General features: G+C 51.7%; 8 protein-coding genes across 9 annotated transcripts; 3 read left to right on the top strand and 5 right to left on the bottom strand.

The window, feature by feature from the left end:
- Positions 1–2,897: 2,897 nt before the first annotated feature.
- Positions 2,898–6,273, top strand: L3040_006895 (uncharacterized protein; the record flags this gene model as incomplete). Its single annotated transcript, XM_007296800.2, has 4 exons — positions 2,898–2,979; positions 3,031–5,457; positions 5,505–5,613; positions 5,664–6,273. 4 exons carry the CDS (start codon positions 2,898–2,900, stop codon positions 6,271–6,273), a joined length of 3,228 nt encoding a protein of 1,075 aa, XP_007296862.2.
- Positions 6,274–6,648: 375 nt separating this feature from the next.
- Positions 6,649–7,041, bottom strand: L3040_006894 (uncharacterized protein; the record flags this gene model as incomplete). Its single annotated transcript, XM_007296799.2, has 1 exon — positions 6,649–7,041. The coding sequence occupies one exon, from the start codon at positions 7,039–7,041 to the stop codon at positions 6,649–6,651; it is 393 nt and encodes a 130-aa protein (XP_007296861.2).
- Positions 7,042–7,488: 447 nt separating this feature from the next.
- L3040_006893 (uncharacterized protein) lies at positions 7,489–7,953 on the top strand (the record flags this gene model as incomplete). Its single annotated transcript, XM_066156075.1, has 3 exons — positions 7,489–7,529; positions 7,681–7,806; positions 7,857–7,953. 3 exons carry the CDS (start codon positions 7,489–7,491, stop codon positions 7,951–7,953), a joined length of 264 nt encoding a protein of 87 aa, XP_066010892.1.
- A 1,366-nt stretch (positions 7,954–9,319) lies between these two features.
- L3040_006892 (uncharacterized protein) lies at positions 9,320–12,063 on the bottom strand (the record flags this gene model as incomplete). The annotated part of the gene is made up of 4 exons (XM_066156074.1): positions 9,320–9,465; positions 9,516–10,638; positions 10,688–11,906; positions 11,981–12,063. 4 exons carry the CDS (start codon positions 12,061–12,063, stop codon positions 9,320–9,322), a joined length of 2,571 nt encoding a protein of 856 aa, XP_066010891.1.
- Positions 12,064–13,645: 1,582 nt separating this feature from the next.
- Positions 13,646–14,734, bottom strand: L3040_006891 (uncharacterized protein; the record flags this gene model as incomplete). The annotated part of the gene is made up of 3 exons (XM_007296796.2): positions 13,646–14,179; positions 14,264–14,369; positions 14,592–14,734. 3 exons carry the CDS (start codon positions 14,732–14,734, stop codon positions 13,646–13,648), a joined length of 783 nt encoding a protein of 260 aa, XP_007296858.2.
- An 854-nt stretch (positions 14,735–15,588) lies between these two features.
- L3040_006890 (uncharacterized protein) lies at positions 15,589–17,343 on the bottom strand (the record flags this gene model as incomplete). Its single annotated transcript, XM_007296795.2, has 4 exons — positions 15,589–15,721; positions 15,870–16,375; positions 16,463–17,107; positions 17,212–17,343. The coding sequence occupies 4 exons, from the start codon at positions 17,341–17,343 to the stop codon at positions 15,589–15,591; spliced, it is 1,416 nt and encodes a 471-aa protein (XP_007296857.2).
- Positions 17,344–18,247: 904 nt separating this feature from the next.
- Positions 18,248–20,521, bottom strand: L3040_006889 (uncharacterized protein; the record flags this gene model as incomplete). Of its 2 annotated transcripts, XM_066156073.1 has the most annotated exons (5): positions 18,248–19,325; positions 19,376–19,684; positions 19,785–19,826; positions 19,894–20,104; positions 20,224–20,521. In XM_066156073.1, the coding sequence occupies 5 exons, from the start codon at positions 20,519–20,521 to the stop codon at positions 18,248–18,250; spliced, it is 1,938 nt and encodes a 645-aa protein (XP_066010890.1). The 2 variants fall into 2 exon arrangements, with proteins under 2 accessions (XP_066010890.1, XP_066010889.1); XM_066156072.1 differs by having other exon boundaries at positions 19,738–20,104.
- Positions 20,522–21,807: 1,286 nt separating this feature from the next.
- L3040_006888 (uncharacterized protein) lies at positions 21,808–23,832 on the top strand (the record flags this gene model as incomplete). The annotated part of the gene is made up of 2 exons (XM_007296793.2): positions 21,808–22,600; positions 22,652–23,832. 2 exons carry the CDS (start codon positions 21,808–21,810, stop codon positions 23,830–23,832), a joined length of 1,974 nt encoding a protein of 657 aa, XP_007296855.2.
- Between the last annotated feature and the right edge of the window lie 1,127 nt (positions 23,833–24,959).

Genomic DNA, 24,959 nt, shown 5'->3' with positions numbered 1-24,959 from the left:
GACGTCGTCGATGGGGATATACCTGTTCGTAGATCAGCGTGGATCAACTCTATGGAGTTTGCAGGATACTCGGCCTAGCACCCTCCCACGGCTCCCAGCCCAGTGCGCTCATATTTGGAGCGATTTCGAATTGCCCCTCGTAATTTACGAATGGGTTGTAGCTCAAACTTTGCAGAAATTCGTACGGCTTGAGCTGGGCCCAATTGTTGAGAAGGCATAATTCAAGTGATTGTGGTCGGAGCGTGTCTGTTTCTAGTGTATTCGTGCCGTTGCCGCCTTGGTTATTATTACTCGTACGGCCATGAAGTCTGTCCGCCAATGCGGAAATCGCCCAAAAATAGGTTGCAGGACTCTACTGAGAAGGAATTCCGGCGCACCGTGCGGCTCGAAGATCTTCGACTTAGCGGAGAGACTTCATGGCCGCGCGAGTACGGCGGAGTAGATAGCAGACCTTTTCACTACAACGGAATTCGGTTTTTCTAGAAGTCTGAACCACGGAAAAAGAAAGTCAATTACTCCGTAGACAAGAGAAAGCAACCAACAAGAGAGCTGAGATCTTATCATAAATAGAGACATTACCGCCACGATGACTCCACTTCTTCTCCCGTGGTTCGGACTTTCGAGTATTCCCTCCTATGAATAAAAGGGAGCATCCCAAAGGTGGCATGGATAGACTTTTGCTCTTTTTTTTTTTTTTTTTTTTTTTTTTTTTTTTTTTGGCTCGTGCCACCCTTAGGATCCTGCCCTTTATTTACAAGGACGATAGTATACCAAAAACCACCCTGATCGCCCCCTCTACTGACGAAGGCGGTGACCTACTTGACCATTTGGAGAACTTTCGCTGCAGAAAGCAGCGTTGAACTGAAGAGATCGAGGCAGGCGAAACTACAGTTTGTTAACAAAGAGCGAAATAATAAATCGAAGTCCACAACAATTCAAGTTTTTCGAATAAGTATTTGAAATCTCTTAGATTCCCCTTCCACTCTTAATCATTCTAAGAAACTTTGCAAGCAATTTATTTCCTATCAATCCACCAAGATGATTTTTATCAACGCTTTCGCCGTCGCAATTACTCTTATGTCTCCTGGCCGTTCTAGCAGCTCCCCAAGCTGAACGAAATCCCAAAACCAAAGTATGAACGGAAGCTGGGATCGTCAATTGCTCCGAGCCTTCTTCCAATCCCGGCGATTGTGGTAAGACTTCTCTTCTTTTCTTAACAAAAGACGAAGCTGATCATAATGAAGTTTATTTCGGACCTACTCTAGATAACCAGATCACGTCTCTCGATACTTACGGCAAATAATTTTATTCGTAAGATCTCTTTCTCTAACTACAATTCAGACGACTAATTAAGACAGGAGTCCTGATCGCGGCAAAACAGATAAAACTCCTGCCGGCCAATTGATACCCTTATATATTCGTACTTTTCATTCCGTCCTGGTGATACCGAAATTAATCAATGGTCAACTTTATAGTTGATCGTAAAATAATAAGAATCTTACAGGAGAAATCCACCTGCAAGCAAACTGAGTATAGTCTTCGTTTTGCTGAGAGATGCTAACGAATATCGACAAACGGCAACCTGAGTACGGTGGTGGATGGTTTTGGTTAGATGTAGTAAAGGTTCCTCGCGAGCCTTTCAAGACCTAAAGACGTTTCTTCCATATGGATACTCAAGTCCATATTGCTATCGCTGCTTATAATGTCACAAAGGCAAACGTATTTTAGCATAAATTCAGAGCGCTTCCTTGGATCTGAGTTCGTCAACCTTAGCGAGATATCCAAGTCTACGGCTCAACGCTAGACCACAAAAAAGATGCATTTTTTTTCTCAGATATAGATCTTGGTCTTTAGTCCGTAAGCCGGGCCGTACGCCTGCTAGTCAGTGCGCTGCCTTCTACCACGAGGGCTCGCACGGACTATCAACTGAACACGCAGTTTTGGCATATTAGCGGGGAGCCGGTCTAGAGTTCCATGTCTTTACTCCATTCCATGTCTATACTCCAAGGTGACACAGTAGAGCCACGAGGTAAGGTCCGAGTACCTGGAAACTGTAGAAGATTCGATACTTCTAGATGGTGGGAGTCTGCAACATATAAACATTGGTTTTTTCAACATGAAGCATTGAACCCGAGCTCCTGAAAGTCAATTCCTTTGGTAAAAAGATGGACCCCGTCCCGCGACATCGAGAGACAGAGGTGACCAATGCAGGTATCAAGGGTAGAGCAGCTCCCAAGGCATCTACTGTATGATTTGTCAAATGCCCTGAGTCATGACACGATCTACGGGAGGTCAATACAACGCTATAATTATCTGACTGAGAAGATGCTGAATAGACTCGGTAGTTGACGAAGTGGGCGAGTGACACTTGACGTTTCCACCGCAGATAAAGGTGTGGAAGGGCTTGTAGTTCGCTTCAACAGGAAATCGGGGCCAAGGCTTGATGCTTAGTTTGAATATGCATTCATATGGAAGTGTGTGTCGTGCGACGAAGCATAGCAATCTCCAGGAGGGAGAATTAGCGATGAGCCACTAGCCGCTTTATAATAAAGACCAACGCATAAGTATAAATTGTATAATCCACGGTCACAGAAAAGGTTGACGTTGCGTGGATAACTTCGTATGTCATTTCCTTAACCTCCTCAACAGTGATGTTGGAAAAATACAGAGTTGATGTTGTCTGGAAGACTCGCCTAGCGAAGTGGAATGAATACCAAGACATCGTCATCCTTGGGCTGGGCACGGAACGCCCAGACACAGCTCAACAACCTCAACTTGCGCCAACAAGCAGACCATCCCGAAGTCGCACACGATCTCCTGTTGTGATGGCCCTCAGAACTCAATGACCGCGTGCTCCAGCTTTGGTATCATTCTGTTGAAGCTGGCACCACGCCGCCATGCTGTCCGCCTTCACTGCTCGTCCGATTGTCGAGCTCAGGCAGCGGGACAAGTTCAAGATTGAGTCTATTCTGGCCTATGGTAGGCACCGAACCAGGAAGCAGGGCTGGAAAAGCTGCTGACCATGTATAGGCGATCGTCTGCTGGTAGGGCTGAGTACAGGAAGCTTGAAAGTGTACCGGGTCAATGAGGTACCGGAGGAGAACGGGAAACTGAACGGCTCGACGAGACCAGATGCGAAGGCCGAAGATAAACCCCCTTCCCGACCAACTTCTTCCTCTGCCGCGAAACCAGTCGACCTACTGCGGGAGGTGGAGAAGTTCTCGACCCGCGCTATTGACCAGCTGGCAATCATCAAGGAGGCCAATGTCCTTATATCCTTGTCAAATTCCTACATCTGGATCCATGATCTACAAGCGTACACCCTGCAAGAACAGTTGACGAAAACAAAAAGTGCTTCTACGTTTGCAGTGACCTCGAACATCGTCAAGGACTCGGCGACTGGCATCCCCGAGATCATATCCAGGTTAGCTGTTGCGGTCAAGAGGCGGCTGTTACTTTGGTCATGGCACGAATCCGAGCTGGAACACAGTACAGTGGAGATCACTTTGACGGATGCTATCAAGAGCTTGACCTGGGCCTCGGCGACGAAGATAATATGCGGCATGAACTCCGGCTATGTGATGGTAGATGTCATCAGTAAGGAGATTGAAGATATCGTTGGTCCGGGGGCCATTGGTGGCGCGGCAGGTGCACAAGTCGGTCGATTTGGAGGCGTTGGATCTGCAAGTATGGGATATATGGGCCTTGGGAGCTATATACCGAAACCACTGGCGACCAAACTCGCAGATGGGGAGATGTTACTTGCGAAGGACATCAACTCACTCTTCATCACATCGGAAGGGAAGCCTCTAGAGAAGAGACAGGTTCCGTGGGCACAATCACCCGATGCTATAGGGTATTCGTATCCCTATATTCTGGCCTTGCAATCGCCGTCTCAAGGGACGTTAGAAGTTCGAAACCCGGATACTTTGTCCCTGCTCCAATCTATACCGCTGCCGAACGCAAAGCAATTACATTTCCCTCATCCGACGGTGAGTCTCGCGCACGCTGGGAAGGGATTCCACGTTGCCAGTGAGCGATGTATATGGCGGATGGGTACAACAGATTACGATTCCCAGATCGACGAGCTAGTCGAGAAGGAGCGGTATGATGAAGCAATCAGTATCCTTGGCATGTTGGAAGATGCGTTGTTGAAGAACAAGGACGAAAGACTGCGGGAGATCAAGATTCAGAAAGCGCAATCGCTGTTCGATCAACGCAAGTATCAAGATGCGGTCGATATTTTCATGGCGAAGGATGTTCAGGCTCCCCCAGAGCGTGTCATCAAGCTATTCCCAAGGATCATTGCCGGTGACCTGACGATTCTGGATGACAGGCCCCACGATTCGGAAGACGGTGAAGAAGCAGGGGCATCCGCCAACGGGAGTTCTGCGGCTGGGGATCTCAAACCAGAAATGGTAGGGTCTCCTAAACCAGCCGCTGTTAGCAAGCTGCTCAAAGCTAAGGCAAATCATGCCAAGCAAGCTTCAGACACATCGTCGATTCGATCCTTCATGAGACTGGATGGTGGCGATGCGAGTGAGATTACCAACCCGAAACCGAAGCCGGCCGAGGACCTACCTCTAGAAGGGAAGGATCTGACGACTGCCGTTCTCGCACTCTCTGGATTCCTCGTTCAGGCACGGAACAGGATGAAGGCGTTCTTAGATGCAGAGACTGGGAAGCTGAAGCCATTGGAACAGAATGGGCAGAATGGCTCTTCTCAACATGCTTTCGACTCACTGCTCACGGCACCAGCATCGGATGCTGAGAAAGATCGGGAGCAGAAGCTACGAGAAACCGCTAAGCTCATAGATACCACGCTCTTCCGGGCTTACATGCTTGCACGACCACAACTGGCTGGATCGCTGTTCCGTCTTCCTAACTTCTGTGACCCGGACGTGGTAAACGAGAAGTTGTTGGAAAGCGGACGATTCAACGATCTGGTGGATTTTTTTCATGGAAAGAAGTTGCATCGTCCGGCTCTCGAGCTGCTCAAGAAGTTCGGACAAGGAGATGGGAGTGGGGATGCGTCGGCTACTCTGAAAGGGCCCCAGCGAACCGTCGGGTATCTCCAGAATCTCCCACCGGAGATGATCGACTTGATTCTCGAATACGCGGATTGGCCCCTGAGAGCCGACACGAATCTGGGGATGGAAGTCTTCCTCGCTGATACCGAGAACGCGGAGACGCTACCAAGAGATAGAGTGGTCGACTTCCTGCAGGGCATCGACGTAGACCTCGCTGTCAAATACTTGGAGCATGTAATAAACGAGCTCAATGACTTGACTCCTGAATTTCACAATCGGCTCGTGCAGGCATATGTTCAAGGACTGAAGGAGGGAAGGGATAAAGAGTCTGACGGTTGGAAGGGATTGATGGAGCGGCTGATCTCGTTCCTGAGATCCAGCAAGCAGTATTCTCTATCCAAAGCTTTTGGAATGATACCTCGGGATGGTGAGTTTCTACCCGAGGTTTCCAACCGCAGGCTTACATTATGACAGACCCGAACTTTTATGAGGCGCAGGCCGTTGTCCTCAGCAATATGGGACAACACAAGCAAGCATTAGAGATCTACGTTTTCAAGATAAAGGCTTTCGGAAAGGCAGAAGAGTATTTCTCCTCTCCCCGTGTCGTTTTCCTGGCAGAGCTAAAATTGCTAGGTACTGCAACCATATCCACAAAACGCAGCAAGACTCCGCGATCGCCTCTCCCCTTCAAACCCGCCGTGGCTCGTTCGCCTCTTCCGACCGCGAGGACGACGATACCCCTTCCATCTACCACACACTGCTCTCTCTCTACCTCACACCACCGCCACCTCACAATCCCAACTGGCCCCCAGCTCTGGATCTTCTATCCAAGCACGGCTCCCGTCTTCCAGCCTCCTCGACGCTCAACCTTATCCCGCCGACTCTCCCGATCGCCGAACTCGAGTCCTATTTCCGAGGCCGGATACGAGCAGCAAATTCCATTGTGAACGAGACGCGTGTGGTGTCCGGCCTGCGAAAGACCGAAGTCGTGTCCGCCCAAGCAGAGCTTCTGTTAGGCGATGGCGCGCTTGGAAACAAAGGCGGCAGGAATCGGAGAGTGGCAGTCAGCGAAGAGAGGGTGTGCGGGGTGTGCCATAAGAGGATTGGGAGGAGCGTTATTGCGGTGCTGCCTGATAATGAGGTGGTGCACTATGGGTGCTTGAACCGAGTGGGAAACCGGCCTGGCGCGGGCGGTAGTGGTGGGATGGCCGGACGGAGAGCAGGCAGCTGGGCGCGATCGTGAAGGGAGAAGGGAAGGAGGATGATACCAAAGCTTTCTGATTCATAGCGCGGCGTTTTCGTCCATTTGGGGGTAGGGGGGTGAGAGGGCCACAGTGTAATATATCCGGGTCCGGACGTAGAAAGCCACACCGGGTATTGTTTTTTGTCGTCTCCGTCAGCCCAGTCGTCCTGTGTTGTGTGTGTCTCTGCGCACCAAGCCCTGCCCAGAGTTCGTTCTCGTTCTCTTCTCTCTCTCTCTCTCTCTCTCTCTCTCTCTCTCGATCCGCACTCTTCGCAGCCAGTAAACCTGTACGGCGAAATCCGCCCACAACATGAATCACCTCTGTCTCACTCGCTCGCTGCCCTCCCCTCAATCTCAATCCTCAATCCTCACTCCTCAATCCTCCTCAACGACCTCCTCCCCATAATTCTCCTCTTCCTTCTCCTCGTCAACGACCGCCTTCTTCGCCTTCCCCCCACCACTACCACCACCACCCCCCCCCTCCTTGCCCTGCACCCCCCTCTTCTCACTATCAATGCTGTCCTCCTCCATCCGCGCCGTCAGCTCCCTGTTTACCTCCTGCTGCATCTGCAGCGTTGCCTGTCGCAGCGCGGCTAGGTAGGCTTTCTTCTGCGCTGTTGCTGCTGTTGTTGGTGTTGTTGGTGTTGTTGGTGTTGTTGTCTGGGGCGAGGCCGGGGCGGGGAGGGCGGGGAGGGAGGCGGTGTGTGTGAAGGGGGGGTTGGTGGGGGAGGTGTAGGATGCGGTGAGGATGGGTGTTTGCTGGGTCATTGTTGCGGGTGGAGGGGGGAGGAGGAGTTGAGGTGTTGGTGCTGGTGGTGGTGGTGCTGGTGGTGGAGGGACGTGGAGGGGTACCGTAGATTGTTTCAAGGTTAGTAATAAGCTACTAATCGTCGGCTCGCTTAGGTGGGCCTCCTTTCAGCCTTTCAGTCTGGTCGTCGCTTTCTTCCCAACCGTGTCTGGATTCGGGACAGGTTCGTAGGCAACGACTGTTCGAGGGGCTTCGGTGTTGCGATGCCACCCATGGGTGAGTCCGGAGTATATCTCGACTGCTGGACTACAGGTACCCTCACTAGGCTTGTCAACATCAGGGTCTGTCCAATCTGTCACTTGCATTCGTGACTTGATACACTTGTGCAAGGCTGACCCAAAGTCCCTTCACCCTCCCCGCGACGAGGATTTTCGACGTCTGGGTAGATTTCCTGCTTCAAGCCACGAATGGATTTTTGGTCTCATGACTCTACTCCCGCCCTGATCTTGTAGGCGCGGAGATGGGCTCGAAACATCTCTGCGGAAGACCCATTTGATTGCCCCAAGTACTTAACTGGGTCATCGATAAGAAAGTAATAGGTCGGTCGGTTTCCAGTCCTACTTACTATTCGCATGACTCTCTGCCGCCGCAGCATCTAGTATTACGGTACTCGAGGGCTTCGTCTCCCAGGACCATCTCTCGGGGACTCGAGACAAGTCACGCCAGCTCAAGCCAGTACCCAAGCTGAGAGAGATATCCAAAGCCCCGATACCGAGGGAAGATCCGTGAGTCGTTCCGCTGTGATCTTTCGAGCAGAACACTAATGCGTTGACAGGGAGCCGATGCGACCACCATCGGAGAAGAGAAGTTCCCATGCGATCTCTGTGCAGAGTTTTCTCTTCGGGTTCATTAAGATCAGCACGCTCGAGTAATAGAGCGAACATGTAGCCCTACATGATCGATCTTACGGGCTCGCCATCGCCATCTCTTGAGGCTCGGCTTCGTCCCCGGGCCTCTACATCAGATAGACCTATGCGGAGCCTGGCTCGCCAGGCAGAGATTGCCGCTGCTTCGCGCGTGGCAGAATCTCATTTGGCAGAGACTAGGCTGGGAGAGCCTACGAGCATGGAACTTGTCTCTGGCATCGACTCCGCCCCGCAGGAAAAACATCAGACGCACCAGTGAAAGCGGAAACACGTAGAAGAATGCAGCTCAGCGACCGAACGGTCCTTGGAGAATTAAGATTGTCATTTCCCCGTCTCGCATAACGGCCGAGGTCGCTCGGCTTTGGACAGACAGAGTCCACCCACAACCTGCTGCCCGCAGATGTTCGGAGACGGCGCTCACCACACCCTGCAACCGCAGAGACATCTCATCTAATCTGCGTGTCCGCGCCCCAGCACGACTCCCCGGAAAAGCATTCAAAACACCACCCCTTCTCGGAGCGTCGACGCGACGGGAAGACGACCCCGGCCCACACGGCAGAGGTGACGACCAGAACCAACCAACCAACCAACCAGACAGACAGACAGAGACAGAGACCACCTCGCAGGACAGAGAAAGCGGCGAGCGAGCGTCTCAGAACCGAAGAACCCAAGTCGAGCGAGCTAACTCTACTTCTACTCTACAAGCCGAATCTGGAACTGAAACGGGCATGTCGGACGGAGCAGTTGAGCAGTATCGCGGCCTCCCGCAAGGTAGAGAAGAAGATGGAGGAGGACTTCCTGGCACTCTTACCCCCCCCCCCTCCCCCCCCCCCTCCCCCCCGTGCATGTTTATTGCTTGGCGTGAGCTGGCTGTACACCTGTACACTGGGCGAATGGAGTAGGAGAGAATTGTCGACAGCTCGCAATCTCGCAGGACAGATTCGAGTTACGAGTTACGAGAGGCGAATGATCAGCTACGGGCCAAATTAAAATTTGAATTATGCACACGTGTATCCCGCCACACTGTTATTAGCTTTACTGTATTATGATACGTCGTAGTCGGGCACTAGTAAGCGAGCCTCTTCAAAGCCTATACATATCGCTCTAGCCCATAATACGAGTTGTCTACAAGCCGGGGCAAATTTTTTTATTCTTTTTATTCTTTTTTTTGCTTCACGTCGCAGAAAGATCATGTCAGAGAGGAAGAGAAAGGGAAAAAGCCAATCTTCATTTGCGTTCGGCGCCGTCTATCGGAGAGGAACAAAGCAAGCATAAAAGGTACGCATCCATCCAACGCCGACGACGCCCCGCTCGCGAACCCATCCTCTGTTTGGTCCTCGTGTATATTGACCCTGTAACTAGCGGCCACTCTCTACAGCCCCGAGACGAACATCAACCCGTAACCCACGGTGACGACGATCGCAAGAGTAGTGAGGCTGGATGGGATACCGCGGCTGATGAAGTGCTTGACTTGGAGGTAACGTTGTCCGGTTTGAGGGTCTTCCATCATGATTGCAGCTGGACTGTCTTAGCGAGGCTCACTACCAAGGTGTATGGGGAAAACTTACTCATATTCGGGAAGCCAGAAGTTGGCAAGCCCATGGCAGCACTGCACATCAGTGCACTGCCCATGACCAATAGATTCGGATGCGGCTCATCCATACCCATCCCGACACTGTGAACGAGCGGCAGGATGATGAGCGCTGCGACTGTGTGACTAATGAATGTCGCGACGACCAAGATCAAACTGGCGAAGACGACGAGGATGGCGTAGAGAGACAGGTGCTCGACTTTTTCCGTGATGGCTCCCGCGATGGTATGAAGAAGACCAGAGGAATTGACGGCCTTTCCAAGAGACAGGCCGCCAGCGGCGAGGATGATGATGGTCCAGAGGAAATTGTTGAAATCCTCCTTGGTGAGGATGCCTGTGCCGAAAAAGAGCACCAGAGGTATGATAGCCATCACGCCCATGTCACCGAATAGCCACTCGAGCTTGTGGCTAACACACCAGAGGATGATGGTGCCGAGTGTGACCAACGAGATGAACCATTGCACTCCGGTGAAGCTATCTTTCACTGGACGAATAGGGACAATGGTCGTCCCTCTTCCAGGCTGGAAAGTCAAGAGCAGAATGACCCAAATGGCCAAGATCGATAGGACACCCACAGGGAGGGCGACAAAGAACCAGATGCCCCAGGAAGGTTCGGGGTCCATGGTTTGCAGCGCAACGATGTTTTGAGGCGACGCGATCGGGGAGAGCATGCCGCCAACATTGGAGGCCAAGGCAATGCCGAGGATGAGCGCCTTTGACATCTCAGAGTCGGGGGGAAGGTTTCGAAGCATGGGCTGGATGATCGAGAAGCACAGCACTGGCGCCGCGACGTTACTGATCCACATACTGGCGAAAGCAGCCACGAACATATTCGTCACTAGAACAGTCCGTGGTCGAGTGCCAGCTTTACTGAGCACGAAGGTTGCAATCCGCTTCGCAATATCGTACTTTGATAATGCTGCAGCAACAGTGAAGCCACCAAGTAGGAGCATGATGACCGGTGTCCACATAGCAGCAAAAATGTATTTCGTAGCAGCCTTAGCCTCGAGACGATGGTGAGGCTTGTCATCCGAGCGCACGACTCTTAGGATAACACAGAGGAATGGAATCATCAGAGACGTGACGAATAGAGGAATGACCTAAGAAATTTTTAGCAGCATTCGATGCCAGAGAACATGGCAAGGGTACCTCAGTGGCCCACAGCAAACTGACGAACACCAGCATTGCCAGGCAGTTCTGTTGTTCTACTTTCTTCATGATTGGGATGCATAGCAAAGTAAAGAAAATCGCAACGATGACAATAAGAGTTAACATCGTCGAGCTAAAGAGCCATGTCGGACATCTAAGCCTCCCGACGGGTGTGTCTAGCTCCTTCATGTCTGGCACATCATAATCGTCGCCTTGCAGTCGGGCCTTTGCCGGGTCGTTGTCAACTCCCAACAACGTCCTCCGAAGGCCCATGTTGGCAGCTTGAGCCTTTCTCTCGATCCCGATCATTTCTCGCCATACTGTATTCCTTTCCCATACAACATGTTCCCGAAGATGTAGCCTCAGCTCCTTCTTGGCCAATGTCTCGTCGCCCCCCGTGACGATATCTGCATATGCCTGCTCGATTTTCTGGATGTTCTCCTCGATATGGCTCATCGTATCCGGTCGGAAACAATACGCAGGCGTGACATTATGCTCAATATATTTGGCCTTCATGCTTCGGTCGCAGATCTTGTCGTATTTCTTCAGCACCTTCGTAAACCCCGTCTTGTTTAGCTGAACGAAAGATTTCAACTCGCAAAGTTGTACATAGAGACTGATAGCCCGCTTCTTTAAAGTGATTCCGGAAGAGTAAAGGGTTGAGTAGGCCTCATTGGCATAGTCGTCGTAGTTCTGGCTATTTCGTCGCACTGACTTGCTGAACTCAGTCGAAGTTCGCGCATCTTCCACTGCTCCGGCTCGTGCAATGTTCATATCGTACGGCGTGCTCTTGACCCGCCCTGCCGCTGGCCTAGGCTTATGCAGAGCAGTGTTCTCATCATCATTATCGTCGTCGCTATCTTCCACACCTTCGTCGATGGACCGGCTGATCGTGCTTGACCTTCTTGGCCTGGTCAGGAAACTCCGGAACATGCTGGCCGGTTTAAGTCTATCGCTGGCACGACCACTGGTCCCTGGTCTCTCTTGTCCTTCCACCTGCTCATGTTCAGCCTCGTAAGACTCTTCGTCCCTTAGAAATTCAGACACCTCGCCGTAGACCTCGAGCTCCTTCAGCTGGTAAAAAGTCAATATCTTGTCAAGCTCAGAATCTAAAGCACGCCGGAATATTTCATCGGGGTCGTCGATAGATTGTATCAGGGGGGATCGTTCGGCATCGTCCGCAGTAGGTCGGAGGATTGACTTCTCGAGCTGGTATATCCTGCCACGGGTCAGCTTGGACCTCTGGGTGCTGGCGATCTTGCACGGGGTCTCTGCTGCTCGAGATACACATACAGCTTCTTCAGATTGCTGTAGGCAATGTATTTGCTACTCCAGTCGGGCACCGCATTGAACTGGATACTGTGCGAAAACTTCATTTCGTCTGCCTCGTCGAGCCGACGGAGCTTCTCCTCTCGTCTGGCCTTTTGCTTTGAAAACTGTGACTGTCTTTCCTTGCGCTTCTGTATGACGGTGTAATCGGCAAGCTCGTACTCGTCGAGATCTGCGGACTGAGTTCGGGTTCGGGTTCGGGTGCGGGTGTGGGTGTGGGTGTGGTGGTGTCGCGACGCATTAGTCCCTCCTCCGGGCAGCCTGCTCGAATGCTGACTCTCCGCCTTCTCGAGAGTTGCAGAACGTCTGCTACTGCTGCTGCTAGCAACAGAGGAGGGATCCAGTGGTAGTATTGAAGAGGCTATTGTGAAAGCCCTATGAGGAAATGCCGGTGGGGCACAGTGGACGTGGACGTGGACGTAATGTTGCCATTCATAGACTGACGGACGCGGTCTCGATAAGTACTGATTATAATTACTTAGCTGGATAAATGACTCGGGCCAAAGTTCGATGGGAGGTAGTTGAGGGACTGCACAGATCAAGGATTAGGTCTGTTGGATGCAAGGCTGAGAGCCGGAGATGCAATTCATCGAAAATGTTCCTGTTCTGGTTACTGTGATTGGTGAGACAAACTAAGATATAGGGGAGTCACGTGTACCCCCATTCAAGGTCTCGGATAAGTAAGGAGGATCGCTTTGTTGCACATCGCGGAATTCCAATCTCGGAACTTGTCTTATAGATAGATCAATAAAGTTCCGCGAATCTTATCACGTAAGTTCCAGCTTACTTTCATCTTAGAAACAAAGCCAGCTAGCTATATTTTCAACCTCGGTAAAGAGCAGCATGAAAACAAAGCACTTCTAGTGCGGATAATGTGCAATCATCCATGAACCTATTTATGTTTATATTCCTTTAAGATCACGTTTCTAGAGAAGCCAGGTAATAGAGCGCCGAGAGATGAAAAGCAAGGACTGACGAGGGGAGTAATTATTAAAAACACCAGCAGCCATGCGTGCATAGGTAGTACCTAGTATAAATGTTAAGATAGCATTACAATCTGATTCACACTATTACATATATATCAATCAGATATATAACAAGTCGTCTCGATTCAGACGCACGCACTTCCATACCATGGTCACGAATCCCAATAGAACGAAAGCAGGATTCTAAGACTCTAATAAGCTCTATAATTTCCCTCTCGCACCATACATAGCTGCAGGAAACGACATTGAAGAGCTAAACAGCCCTCCAAACAAACCCAAGGTTAAATCAAAAGCATGCAAGCATGCAAATATGGAAATTCAGAGCAAAGACAAAGAGTAGCAGGATACCTCGCGTGCAATGCAAACACTTCGAAAGCAGGCTCGCTTATTTGCAAACATGGCCATTGCTCCTTGGGGCAACTCTGACTATAGTGAGCCAGGATCGATCACTATACGACGAATATGGGTAGGTGAGAAAACGCTAAGTAAGATAGGGTTGATAAGAGTAAGACAGAGACGATAATATCGTTGTTGCGCTGGATATCTTGGCTCCCTGTAATCTGAGATAGAGCAAGGCCAGAATGCAAACCATCATCTTTTTGATCTCTATAGAAGCACCAAAGCACTGTGGCTGTCCATAGAGTCACGTGCTCTTGACAGTTACCGGCAACTGCTCCATTAACACCTCCACTGCCCACTTCAGCGTCGTTTCCATATCCCTATCCGGCTCCCCCTCTTGACTCCTAATGCCGCTCTCCTTCAGCACACTCGCCCTCAGCCTGCCCTCCACATCCCCACCCTCAAACATCCACTCGTGATCCTCCACATAGTTCGGCCAGACGATCTTATCCACGTACCCCGGGGGATCCTCCCAGAACCCCTCCAGCGTGACATAGCCCGACCTGGCTTCCCGTCGCGCCTTGGCTTTCGCATAGCTGACTCTCAAGAAGAGCTTGATGTCAATCTGCGGCTGCACCGTCCCCAGCGCTTTCGAATACAGCAGGAACCCATCAAAGACACAGAGTCTAACAGCACTATTCGAGCCTGACAAGATACCGTGGCCGGAACCCCCAGGCTCGGCCCAAGCACTGACACGTTCTTTCAGGGCGGCGATCGTCGCGTCGGAAACAGGACACTCGCCGACGGAATTTCGATCTTCCTTGGAGTCTAGGTCGGGCTGTGAGGTGGTGAGTACAGGTGGTGGGCGAAGGGTGACACCGTGGTTGGAGCGGTGGCTGAGGGGGCTGGAGCTGGAACTGACTGGGAAGGTTCCTTCGGCATGGATGTGCTGGAGGGATTTGACGATGTCGGGGATGGAGAGGGCCTCTGCGCAGTCCCAGTCCAGGAGACCGTGCTTGGTTGGTAGTCTGATATATGTTAATTATCGAGATTGGTACTCAGTGCTTGAATGAAAGAAGCCAGAGATGGGGAGAGTCGCATCCACAAACACAGATGCGAGTAGCACGTCACGTGTATAAGCTTCAGAGAGGATTTGGATCCCCTTCTTGACGCTAAAGGAATTGAAGGAGAGAGAGCATAGCACGAAAGAGAAAATAGAGCCAAAACTGAAGTAAGGGTAGATTTCTTACTCTGTTTCGGGCTTATAGAAGTCATCTTCGTGGAGAACAAAAGTATTCGGGAAGATATCTCGAAGCAAACGACTGAGAGTAGTTTTGCCACTTGATGAACAGCCGCTGATGCCAACGACGACGGCCTTTCGAGGAGGAGTCATAATTCCGATCTCTTTTGTTTCCGAGGGTTGAGACGTTGCTGATGCCAAAGTAGAGTGGGGAATATCTATGTGGACGCCGTACATTGATTGACATTAAGTCTGGAGTCCTCTCGCTTACGAATTAGCGGTCCCCACTAAAGACTGAAAGGATGTAAGGAGGTCCACCTAAGCGAGCCGACGATTAGGGTTATCCGGCGAGCAACGACGTTCAGCCCATCCATATATTGATATACCTATTGACTCTTGAGGCCGACGTGCAAAAGAAGTCGATAGCATACAAGTATCTCAATAGCTACCGCTAATAGCAAGGCACTCGCGTCAAAGATTTATTGCCCCGGAGTGAAGCATCACGAACTCTTGATTACGTCTCATTGTCAGTCAATGAGCAAACCTTTCTTCCGCATGATCTACGGTATGAATATACAGCCGAGCTAGGTATACTGGGCGTGGAATGCGTATGAGCCACACTGCGATGCCTTCCGCTAAATCTCACAACAGTTTTGTTTCGCAAACGTCACCACCTCCAGCCTTCCGCCAATTGTCAATCTCTGGAGCCGCTCCTCAATCATCGTCATGAAATCATTAATGACATTCCCAAGCTCCGCCTGACCTTCAATCCAGCAATCGTGAGATTAGTAGCTTTGTGACTCCTGCTATTGGGGTTAGTTGAGATCTCGGATGGGCTGACTACTCGGTAGTCATCGCGCTTACAGCGGAGAGATACCACCCCTTTCTACTACCCGGACCTCCGCGCCCATTACAAGTATAGGCACAGGAATCACTTGCTAATATCATGGAATTCCGTTCTATTCAAGATCTCGTATATCAATCTTTGTCCTATCAGTTTCCTGTTTTCATGCGACCAGACTCGGCCCCTTCCTAAAAACATTGTCCGCATCAAATTTCCTCTTCAATTCCGCCAAGCGAGGGAAGTTCACTCCAAAGACCTGCTTCCCGCTCGCACCCATCGAGTCGTAGTTCGCGTACCTGGAAGATCAGAAAGTCAGCATTTCTCCTTTTTTGGGTACAGCTCGGGGCGTAGAGTAGATCCCAAAAGTAAAAGGCTCTTGGAGCCCGACAACTCGAGAAGCAAGGGAAACGGTTCATGCCACACGGGGTCGCGCGACCGACTCACTCTCCGACACTATCCTTGGTGGTGGCATCAGTCCCCTCGGCGATCCTCCGCTCCAACTCGGCTCTCGTCTTCACCGCCACCGTCCGCGTCCACTCGCGACACGCCGCGTCGTTCTCAGGCAGCGTCCACGCCGGAGAGAAGGCGACGTTTCCATACGCGCCCCGATTCGCGAACGAGGTGGCCGTCTGTGAGACAGCCAGGATCTTCTGGAACGGGACGAACTCCAGGAGGACCATGGACCCCGCCGCATCCGGGGTCGCCGTGACGAAGTCTGCGAAGTCGTCGAAGAGGCCCTGCGCAAAGGAGGGGTCCAGCGGCGCGAGAAACGCGGACCCCTTCATGCTCCGGCGGAGTCCGGGCATCATGGCTCCGTTGAGCATCTCGTTAACGGCTGGGTACGCGTGCATAGATGTTTCGTTCATCAGTGGTCCCAGGCTGAGAATGGGGTCATAGTAGGCCGTTCCCTCTGCTTCGGTGCCGTTGTAGAAGACGATGACCATCAGGATCTGTTCACGGGTGAGTTATTAGCTAGGTTCTTCAGCAATACCCTTTATACCAAGCAAGCAAGCAAGAAAGCAAGCAAGCAGGCTTACCGGCTGGTGAGCAGGCGGTGGCGCGCCAAACCCGACCAGCATCAATGTCTTCCCGCTCTCATCCGCAAGCACCTGATTGCCGAACTGGACCAGTGCGCCCATCTGTTCTCTCGGGAAGACAAGCATCCCACTCCACACGGGATCCCTCTGCGCATGCGCGCGGTACGTGAACCTGGTGAACACCCCAAATCCGACTCCCGCGCCCTTGGCCGCCCAGAACAGATCCGGGTTCTCACGGTCAGACGCCGTAACGATCCTCCCATCCGCGAGGACCACCTCCACCGCGAGCAGGTTATCGATCACCAGGCCGACCTGCGGGGTGAGGTACCCGTAGCCGCCGCCGAGGGTCAGCCCCCCGATGCCGGTGTGGTTCACCGTCCCGCCCACGGCAGCCAGGCCGTACTTGGCCGCCTCGTCGTCGACGTGAGACCACAGGCAGCCCCCCTCCGCCGTCACCGTCATGGCTCCCGCGTCGACGGCCACAGCCACCATCCTGGACAGGTCGATGACGAGCCCTCCATCCGTGGACGATGCACCGCTCGTCGCATGGCCCCCGCCGACTACCGCCAACTCCAGTCCCTGGATAACGCTGAACCGGACGGCCTGGGAGACATCGTCCGCAGTAGCCGGGTACACGACAACACCCTATTCAGACATGTCAACAACAACAACCCGGCTTCATCTCCATCCCCGTCGCCAAAAGAAAAAGAAGAAAAAAAAAAAGAAAAAACCCGGACCAGAATACTCACAGCAGGCTTCTCGGCCGCAGCAGACCACCTCTTGATACTCGCCTCATAGCCCGGTGACTCCCTCGTCACGATATCCGCTCCCGCACTCAGCGTCCCCCGGAACTCCTCCACCGCAGCAACATCGATCGCCATGTCTCTCTCTCTATAATTCCTCTCTATAGTCCTTCTTGAGAAGAAGATGTCCCTCCCTTTCTCTTCTCTTTTTTCTTTCCCGTCTCGAGAGTATATAGCGAGCGAGCGCCTCCCCTCGGGCTCGTGTAACTCCCCAAGACGAACGTCTGACACCCAGCTCTGTAACCTAACCGATAACCTGTCACCAAGCACGAAGCTGACAAGCCATCATCATCCGACGCGCTTGGTCCGTCAGTAAGTAAGCTCGCTCAACCCAACCCAACCCAACCTCTCTCTCTAACGAACGATCGCCCAGCCCATCCATCCATCCTCATTCCAATGAGACGAAATACATTCATAACATATCATATCACGACTGGTCTGTCGTATCCCTTTCCATCCTTTCAAATCTTCAAAAGCACCACCGACGGAAGTTCCTGGCCTTGGAAAAGACATTTGTTAGTGAATCACGCGTACATATACACATACACACACACACATACACATATACACACACATATACCTAAACATTCACATCGTCAAATCTCAGCCCAAAAATGATGGATCAGTTCATTTCCATCCCATAGACAAGCCGCCGCGGTTACAGTTACAGTTACAGTCGCAGTTGCAGTTGACTCTGTCCATTACTTACTTAGCCGAGGGGTCATGTTCCGTGTATGTGTATACTTGTGCGTGGCAGTGTAACTAACCGACAAACTTGTTCGTGTCAATTAAGAAATATATATATACAGGACTTCACGTCTATGATTCACATCCTCTCGAGGTGAAACAGGATTAGAATCAATTTGCGTACCTCCTCACAGGAATAGTATCAACCTACTACCTACAACCTACAACCTACAACCAACCAAGCAATTTCTCTCTCTCTCGGCCTTCAACCAATCAAGCCTTACGCTTTTCATTCTCATCTCCGCAATCTTTCAACGTGTCGCGCCTTCCTCAAAGACAAGCCCCGTTCGGAGCGACTGGATGCTTGCCAGCTATTGCTGACCGTGACAGCCGTAGTAGCACAACTGGCCGGAACGGTGAAGGTATGGTTCGGGTCCGCCTCCCAAGTCACAGCCCCAGTGGAGGCCACGTTGATGTACTTGTACATAATTACGGTCCCTGGCGCGAGAGCGACGGTCCCGGTCCAGACCGGATTGCTGGAGGTGTACTCGCGCGCAGACAGAGTGATCGCATCGGCAGGATTCCAGCTGCCGAGTGGCGCGACACAGCCCACGATCTTGATGGTCTGACCATATATCGTGGTCACGGTTTCCCGAAACGTGACTGCAATGGAAGAGGGGGTGGTACAAGATGTACTTGTCGATGTCTTCGTCGTCGGAGGGTTGTCCCCATTCGTGGTTGTTACTGGAGGGAGACTCGTGACAGGAGTCTGGTTTGGAGGCCAGATACCCGTCGTGGCTGTCGAGTAAGTTCCGTACGCGGATGTGTATGAGCACGTCGCCGGAACGCTGGATGCGGTTGGCTCGCCCCATGAATACGAAACCACAGCTGCCCGACGGGCTGCTGCAGTGAGGAAGGCAGCGTAAGACCAGGTCAAATCGTAGGCTGACAATGGGACTCCGCTTGCTCGGTTAAACTGCTCTGACAGGGAGCCGTTCGATTGAGCATAAGTTGCAACGACGTTAACATAGCCATCCGCGTAAGCTTCCACGGCGTTAAAGAGACTTGTGTAAGTCGAGGTTGATGATGCATAAGTCCCGGTGGCCACTGAGGGGCTAAGATCTTTGAAAAATGCAAGTGATGTGGGTGTGACGGTAATAGAACCTTGCTTATTCCAGGTGTAGAGAGCGTCGTACAATTGCTCGGCTGCAGCGAGGGTGTTCAGGTACCACGGATTACCACCATAGTAGCTGTCTTCGGGGTACCGGCCTACCGAAACAGCAACCCCTTGCGCGATGCCAGAGTTGATCGAGTAGATAGATCGGAAGGAATCCGTCACAAATTTATGGTTCGCCAAAGCTCGGTCAGAACATCTGTTAGTTCATTAGTGAAATTAATTGGGATGGGTTTTAGACCCACTCACGGCTGGAAAGTGGTAGCATCACAGCCGGCGCTGGGGTCGAACAGATGGATGGAGCCGAGAATGGTGTTGGCATCTTTGCCAGACCTGCCGTTATTCTGGTTGATATTTGCAAGAATAAAACCTTGAGAAGGCCCCCAGAAGGTTTGTAAGAAGCACAGGACCTGTGGTGCTTGCGAATCGCAGTAGGAGCATGATTTTCCCAGGAGCTTAGCCAGAGCACTACCTTCGACAAGTGCGCGATGCTGGGAAGCGATAGTGAAGAAGCTTGACCCGCTGACTTCTTCCCAGAGGTCGAACCCTGTTTGGTTCCTGTTACCCGTCAACCTGGGGACAAGGCAGCGCAACGAGGATCATTTGCTTGCCAGTATTGAGTAACATAGGACAAATCATTCTGGATGATGGGCCATACCAAAGATCTTGCCGTTGAGGTATACCCATTGTTGACAAGCCACTTTGAGTAGGTAATCAGAGCGGTAGCACGCAAAGCAGGTCCATCACGCTGAGGCCGACCCCATGACCCGGTAAAAGCGGACAAGTCGGCGTTGTACTTCGGTTCTCCAAGGCCACCGCTGGAGAGACCACCGGACGGATTGGACACCGTTTGGAGATAGGCTTGTGAATTGACGTAGTTCTCGATCTCTGTCTGGAGAGAGGCCGAATAGTTACTGACGAAGGTATCGACAATGTACTTAAACGTCAGGGCCGAGTCTCGAGTCCAAGTGTAGAAGTCTGGTTTAGTTGTCAATGGCTTCTCGGCGGCGGAAGAGAGGACTACCAGTACTACTACTACGACTCATAGTCAGGGTTGGCTTTTCCTGGGCCGGCAATGACCACACCAGCGTGCGCACCCGTGACACACGCTCCATCTGCACCGATATTACAGAGCATGTTTCTCCAAGCAATTGGGCTCTCGGTGGCAATAAAAGAATCCACAGATCTCTTGAGGATCTCCGCCTCACGCTCCTTGACCCGGTTGGGGTCCGAAAGCAACAAGACCGCCTGGATAGCGAGAACACCGAGAAGCACCAGAGACGATAGGGAAGACATGATGGGCTGGGTGAAAGTCGAGATTGAAGTCGAGGTCGAGCTCAAGCAGGTGATATTGTAGGATGATGGGACGAGTGAGGAGAGCCATGACGATGCCATGGCGACTTCGTAGACTGATAGAGGGTTGATGATAGATGATAGGTGGAATGAAGCATGAATATTGAAAATGGAATATTGAATATTAAAGATTTCTAACGTGGGTTGAGTATATATGTATGTATGTGCATGGAGATGCCGGAGCTCTCTCTCGAACTGGCAGAGCGAGGAGGTAAGTGCGACAGACAGGCCTGGAGCCGGCGGTGCACTGCCAACAGACGAGCAGAACAGTCAGTTAGGAATGCGGAAGAAGTCAAGGTAACAACCATAAGCATGCATCTCTGCATCCCAACATCTCGGAGGCCGTGAGGTAATGAATGGAAATTCGATGAGACGACGAGATGTCGATGAGATGGTTGTAGCATTTGAGATGGGAAGCTTGCAGTTCGTGGTCATTAAGAGACAGACGACGGGACGTCAGCCTTCTCACCGAGCTTTGCCACAGCGAAGAGATGGAAGATGCAGGTAGGATCTGGATTAAAAAATCCCGAGGAAATGATCCGACTGAATGATTCTGGTCTGGTATTGATTGATTGCGCTGGCAGATACTATCAACAACCGGTAACTCCAATCCGAAGTAAGTATCCCCGCAGCGCCCACCGCGGAAAATATGTCCAACAGATCCTCTTCTCCTCCATGCCACTGTGTCCTCCCTCTGAGATGGCAGGCCATCCATAGTAGATGCTTCCACGAACCTTTCCCCACATATCCGAATCCCACCTGCAACCCAAAGCCCGCCTCCAGCAGCCTTCTCTCTCCCCCAACGTGGTATGTAGTCGAAACGGTTAGTCCTAAACCTCACAGCCCAACGGGCTCGGCGAAAGGAATTGGAATGTGACGTCCTCAGCACCACCGTCCACCGAACTCAAACCTGTGACAGCGAATTCAGGTTTCGTGGTGGCCCAATCACTCTGAGACCTGTCGATCGGAAATTGACACCATAGAAACCGGTGAAGGCAGGTGGCTCCTTGGAACGAACGAACTGCCGCAGCAGTCGACCTTACAGCCCGAAGACTGAAGGGGCCGCTGGACACAGATCTGTGGTTGTGGAAAAGAAAAAGAAGAAGAGGAAGAGAGACGGACGAGCGAGAGAAAATATACCTGCGATGCGGCCGCGTGGACGCTAGTGAAGGCGCTAGCTCCGATCCGGGAACGCGTCGTGCTCCTAGCTCTTTTTGAGTTGAGCCTCAAGCCACTCACTCTCTGGCTGAAAACGCCAACACTTACAACCAGCCAGCACAACCCTCTCACCTACCACATCGGACAACCACGAGAATACTCCCGCAATCATGGCCGACGCAATCTCTATCGAAGAGACCAACCGCCTCCGGGTCTCCCTTGGGATGAAGCCACTGCCCGTCCCCGGAGCAGGCCCCATCTTCAAAGATCCATCCGCGCCCGCTGAAGAAGTAGGAAGCACCCTCGAGTCTCGACAAGCCGAAGGCTACGATAACTATCGAAAGCTGCAAGAAGCCGAACAAGCAAAGAAAAAACGCGAAGAGAAAGCCGCTGCGATCAAGAGGGCACGAGATGCGGCGAAACGATTCTCGAAACTGGAAGGGAAAGGCCTAGGCGATGCAGATGAGGGTGAAGATCTGGGCGCGAAGGCCTGGCTGATTAAGCAGAAGAAGAGACAAAAGGAAATCGAAAAAGCGAGGAAGAAAGAGCAGGAATTGGCTGATGCCGAGAAGGAGGCCGAGTATACGGCTAAGGATCTCGCAGGTGTCAAGGTTGGCCACGAGCTTGATACGTTCCAAGAGGGCGAGGACCAAGTCTTGACGCTCAAGGATACCACGATCGACGAGAATGAGGAAGAAGGCGATGAACTCGAGAATCTGGATTTGCGTGAGCGGGAGAAGCTGACGGATAAATTGGAGCTGAAGAAGAAGAAGCCGAACTACAATCCCCACGATATCGACGACTCAGGCGAGACGAGAATTCTCGCACAATACGATGAGGAGATTGATGGAAAGAAGCGCCAACGGTTCACCCTCGACGGCATGGGAAGCACAACCGAAGCTGCAGTCGAGGGCGGCGCTGCGAAGAAGATAAAGCCAATGGCAATCAGCTTGGATCTTTTCAGTGAGTCTAATCTGTAACCCCGCGCTGATGGTATCACTGACAGTCACTCAGAAGACGACGAGCCGAAGACTGATTACCTCGACATATCAGAGATCAAGGTTAAGAAGCCAAAAAAGAAGAAAGCCAAGTCCACCCGGCAGAAGGTCGTCGACGAAGACGACATTTTCCCCGCACCCGAACTCGCGGAGCCCTCCATTGAAAATGGAGATAGCATGGATATCGACCAGACAGCACAGCCCAAGAAGCGCACATACGATGACATATCATTTGTTGACGACGAGGATCTACAAGCATCACTTGCTGCTCAGCGAAGAAATGCTCTCAAGAAACGCCAAAAGTTCAGACCTGAAGACTTGGCCCAGCAGGTCAGAGAAGAAGCTTCGGTAACACCTGTCGCAGAAAATGAGGAAGAGGAAACAGGATTGGTCATCGACGAGACTTCCGAATTTGTGGCCAACCTGCAAAAGCCAACCGCACCCGAGCCAAAACGGAGATCTGTCTCGCGACAACCCGATGCGATCACGACCATGGGCGACGACTCGGACGATGAAGGTGACGTTAACATGGATCGCTCATATGCCGAGATCGAGGACGAGGAAGACAGACTAGCCCGGCTGAAGAGAGAGGAGTCAAACGGCGAAGACTTGACAAATACCGGGTTAGAGGAAGAAGCCACTCTGAGCCGAGGTCTAGGCTCGACATTGAAGTTGCTGAAAGAGCGCGGTATCATCAAGACAGCAGAATCCGGTGATCTCAATGCCAAATTTAGACAAAAGCAACTGTTCTTGGCCGAGAAACAACGCCGCGAGGCCGAAGCTGAGAAGAAAGCCCGTGCACAGAGAGAGCGCGATCGTATGACTGGGCGCCTCGACAAGATGTCTGCCCGCGAAAAGGAAGAATACGCCCGCTCCCAGAACGCCCACCGCGACCAAGTCGAGTCCCGCCTATTGGCCGACCATTTCAACAAAGAGTACAAGCCTCATGTTGACATTAAGTACACGGACGAGTATGGTCGAACCTTGGGACAGAAGGAAGCGTTCAAGCAGCTGTCACATCAGTTCCACGGCAAGGGAAGCGGGAAGCAGAAGACGGAGAAGTTGCTCAAGAAAATCGAAGACGAGAAGAGACGCGAGGCTCAAAGCTCGCTGGACGGCTCTCAGATGGGTGGGATGAGCGGAGCCACAGCACAGCAACGGAAGAAGAGAGGACAGGCTGGTGTCAGACTTGCTTGATTCTACTGCCTAGCTGGAAGGGCGTGGTGGATGAAAAGGTGCAACCTCCTACCTATTTGTATCTAATGCTCATTCATTGCTGACAAACCCCCAAAAGATCGAGGCACCTCTTGTGCTATCTCTGGTTGTCTAGGTGAGATATTCCCTTCCTCGCTCCCGTCTCCATTGTATGTGAGTTGCGAGGCTTCACTCCCTTCTTGTTTCGGATCTCGCGGGAAGTGAAAGTTTCCGTTCATTCCGTCGTCCTCATCCTCCAGGGCTTCGGGAGCCTGTTCCAGCGTTGCAAATGCCGAGTTCAATGTTGGCTGCTACAGTGTCGATTTCTCGCCCACCCGATTCCTGTGGCACAAGGCCAAGTGGCCTGCTCTCACGCTTAAGCTTCACGCTGATACTATTGATGCATGCAAATATGACCTTCCGGATACTGTGAAAATGATATCTCCGCAAATCAAGTTGGACCGTGCAATGGTGGGAGAGGTAAGTGAGTAGAGCTTATATGGTCTTGGAGTTCATGAACTAGGGAGGTTGCGGGTCCCTTCTATCTTCAAATGCCATGTGCTTCTCTTGAATGCGTCCACGCATGTCGGGCTGGTTACTATTGATCTCAATGAAAAACCGCCATTGCCACTTATGAAATAGTCATCTTCTTCTGTGATATACAAGACTTGGTGAGCTTGCTTGCTCCTATCGTCACATTGTCGCCAGGACAGCGTCGTTTGTGAGACCGGAACCTCCCTACTGATCTGTTCGGAATGAATAAGGACGTTGTTGACTTTAAGCGAAGACGATGTTTTCAGAGGCTGAATTCCAGGATAGGTTAGCCTGGCCCCATTTCTTGAATCCTGGCATGCTTGGCACGGAACTGTGGATTCCTGAAACCTGAACCCCCAACACGAGAAAGGTTGCGTATCCGCGGCTACGCTGCTTGATTTGAGATATTGGCATTTTGGATTTCTGACTTTGCATCTTATTTGTTTGCCTCCATCGGTTAGCATAAGTTGGAGTGTCCGGGCTTGGAGAGTATTCAATCAGCTCGCATGTCAGGGGGAATGTCGAGATCTGTTGAGCATTATCCAGACCCCTGATCTCTACAGATTTACTAACTGCTGTGTAGCTGAAATAGAAAA

This window comes from Drepanopeziza brunnea, assembly GCF_022702325.1.
Source record: "Drepanopeziza brunnea f. sp. 'multigermtubi' strain 214-2 chromosome Unknown ctg12, whole genome shotgun sequence".
Lineage (NCBI taxonomy): Eukaryota > Fungi > Ascomycota > Leotiomycetes > Helotiales > Drepanopezizaceae > Drepanopeziza > Drepanopeziza brunnea.
This window is presented reverse-complemented; position numbering and strand designations above follow the sequence as displayed.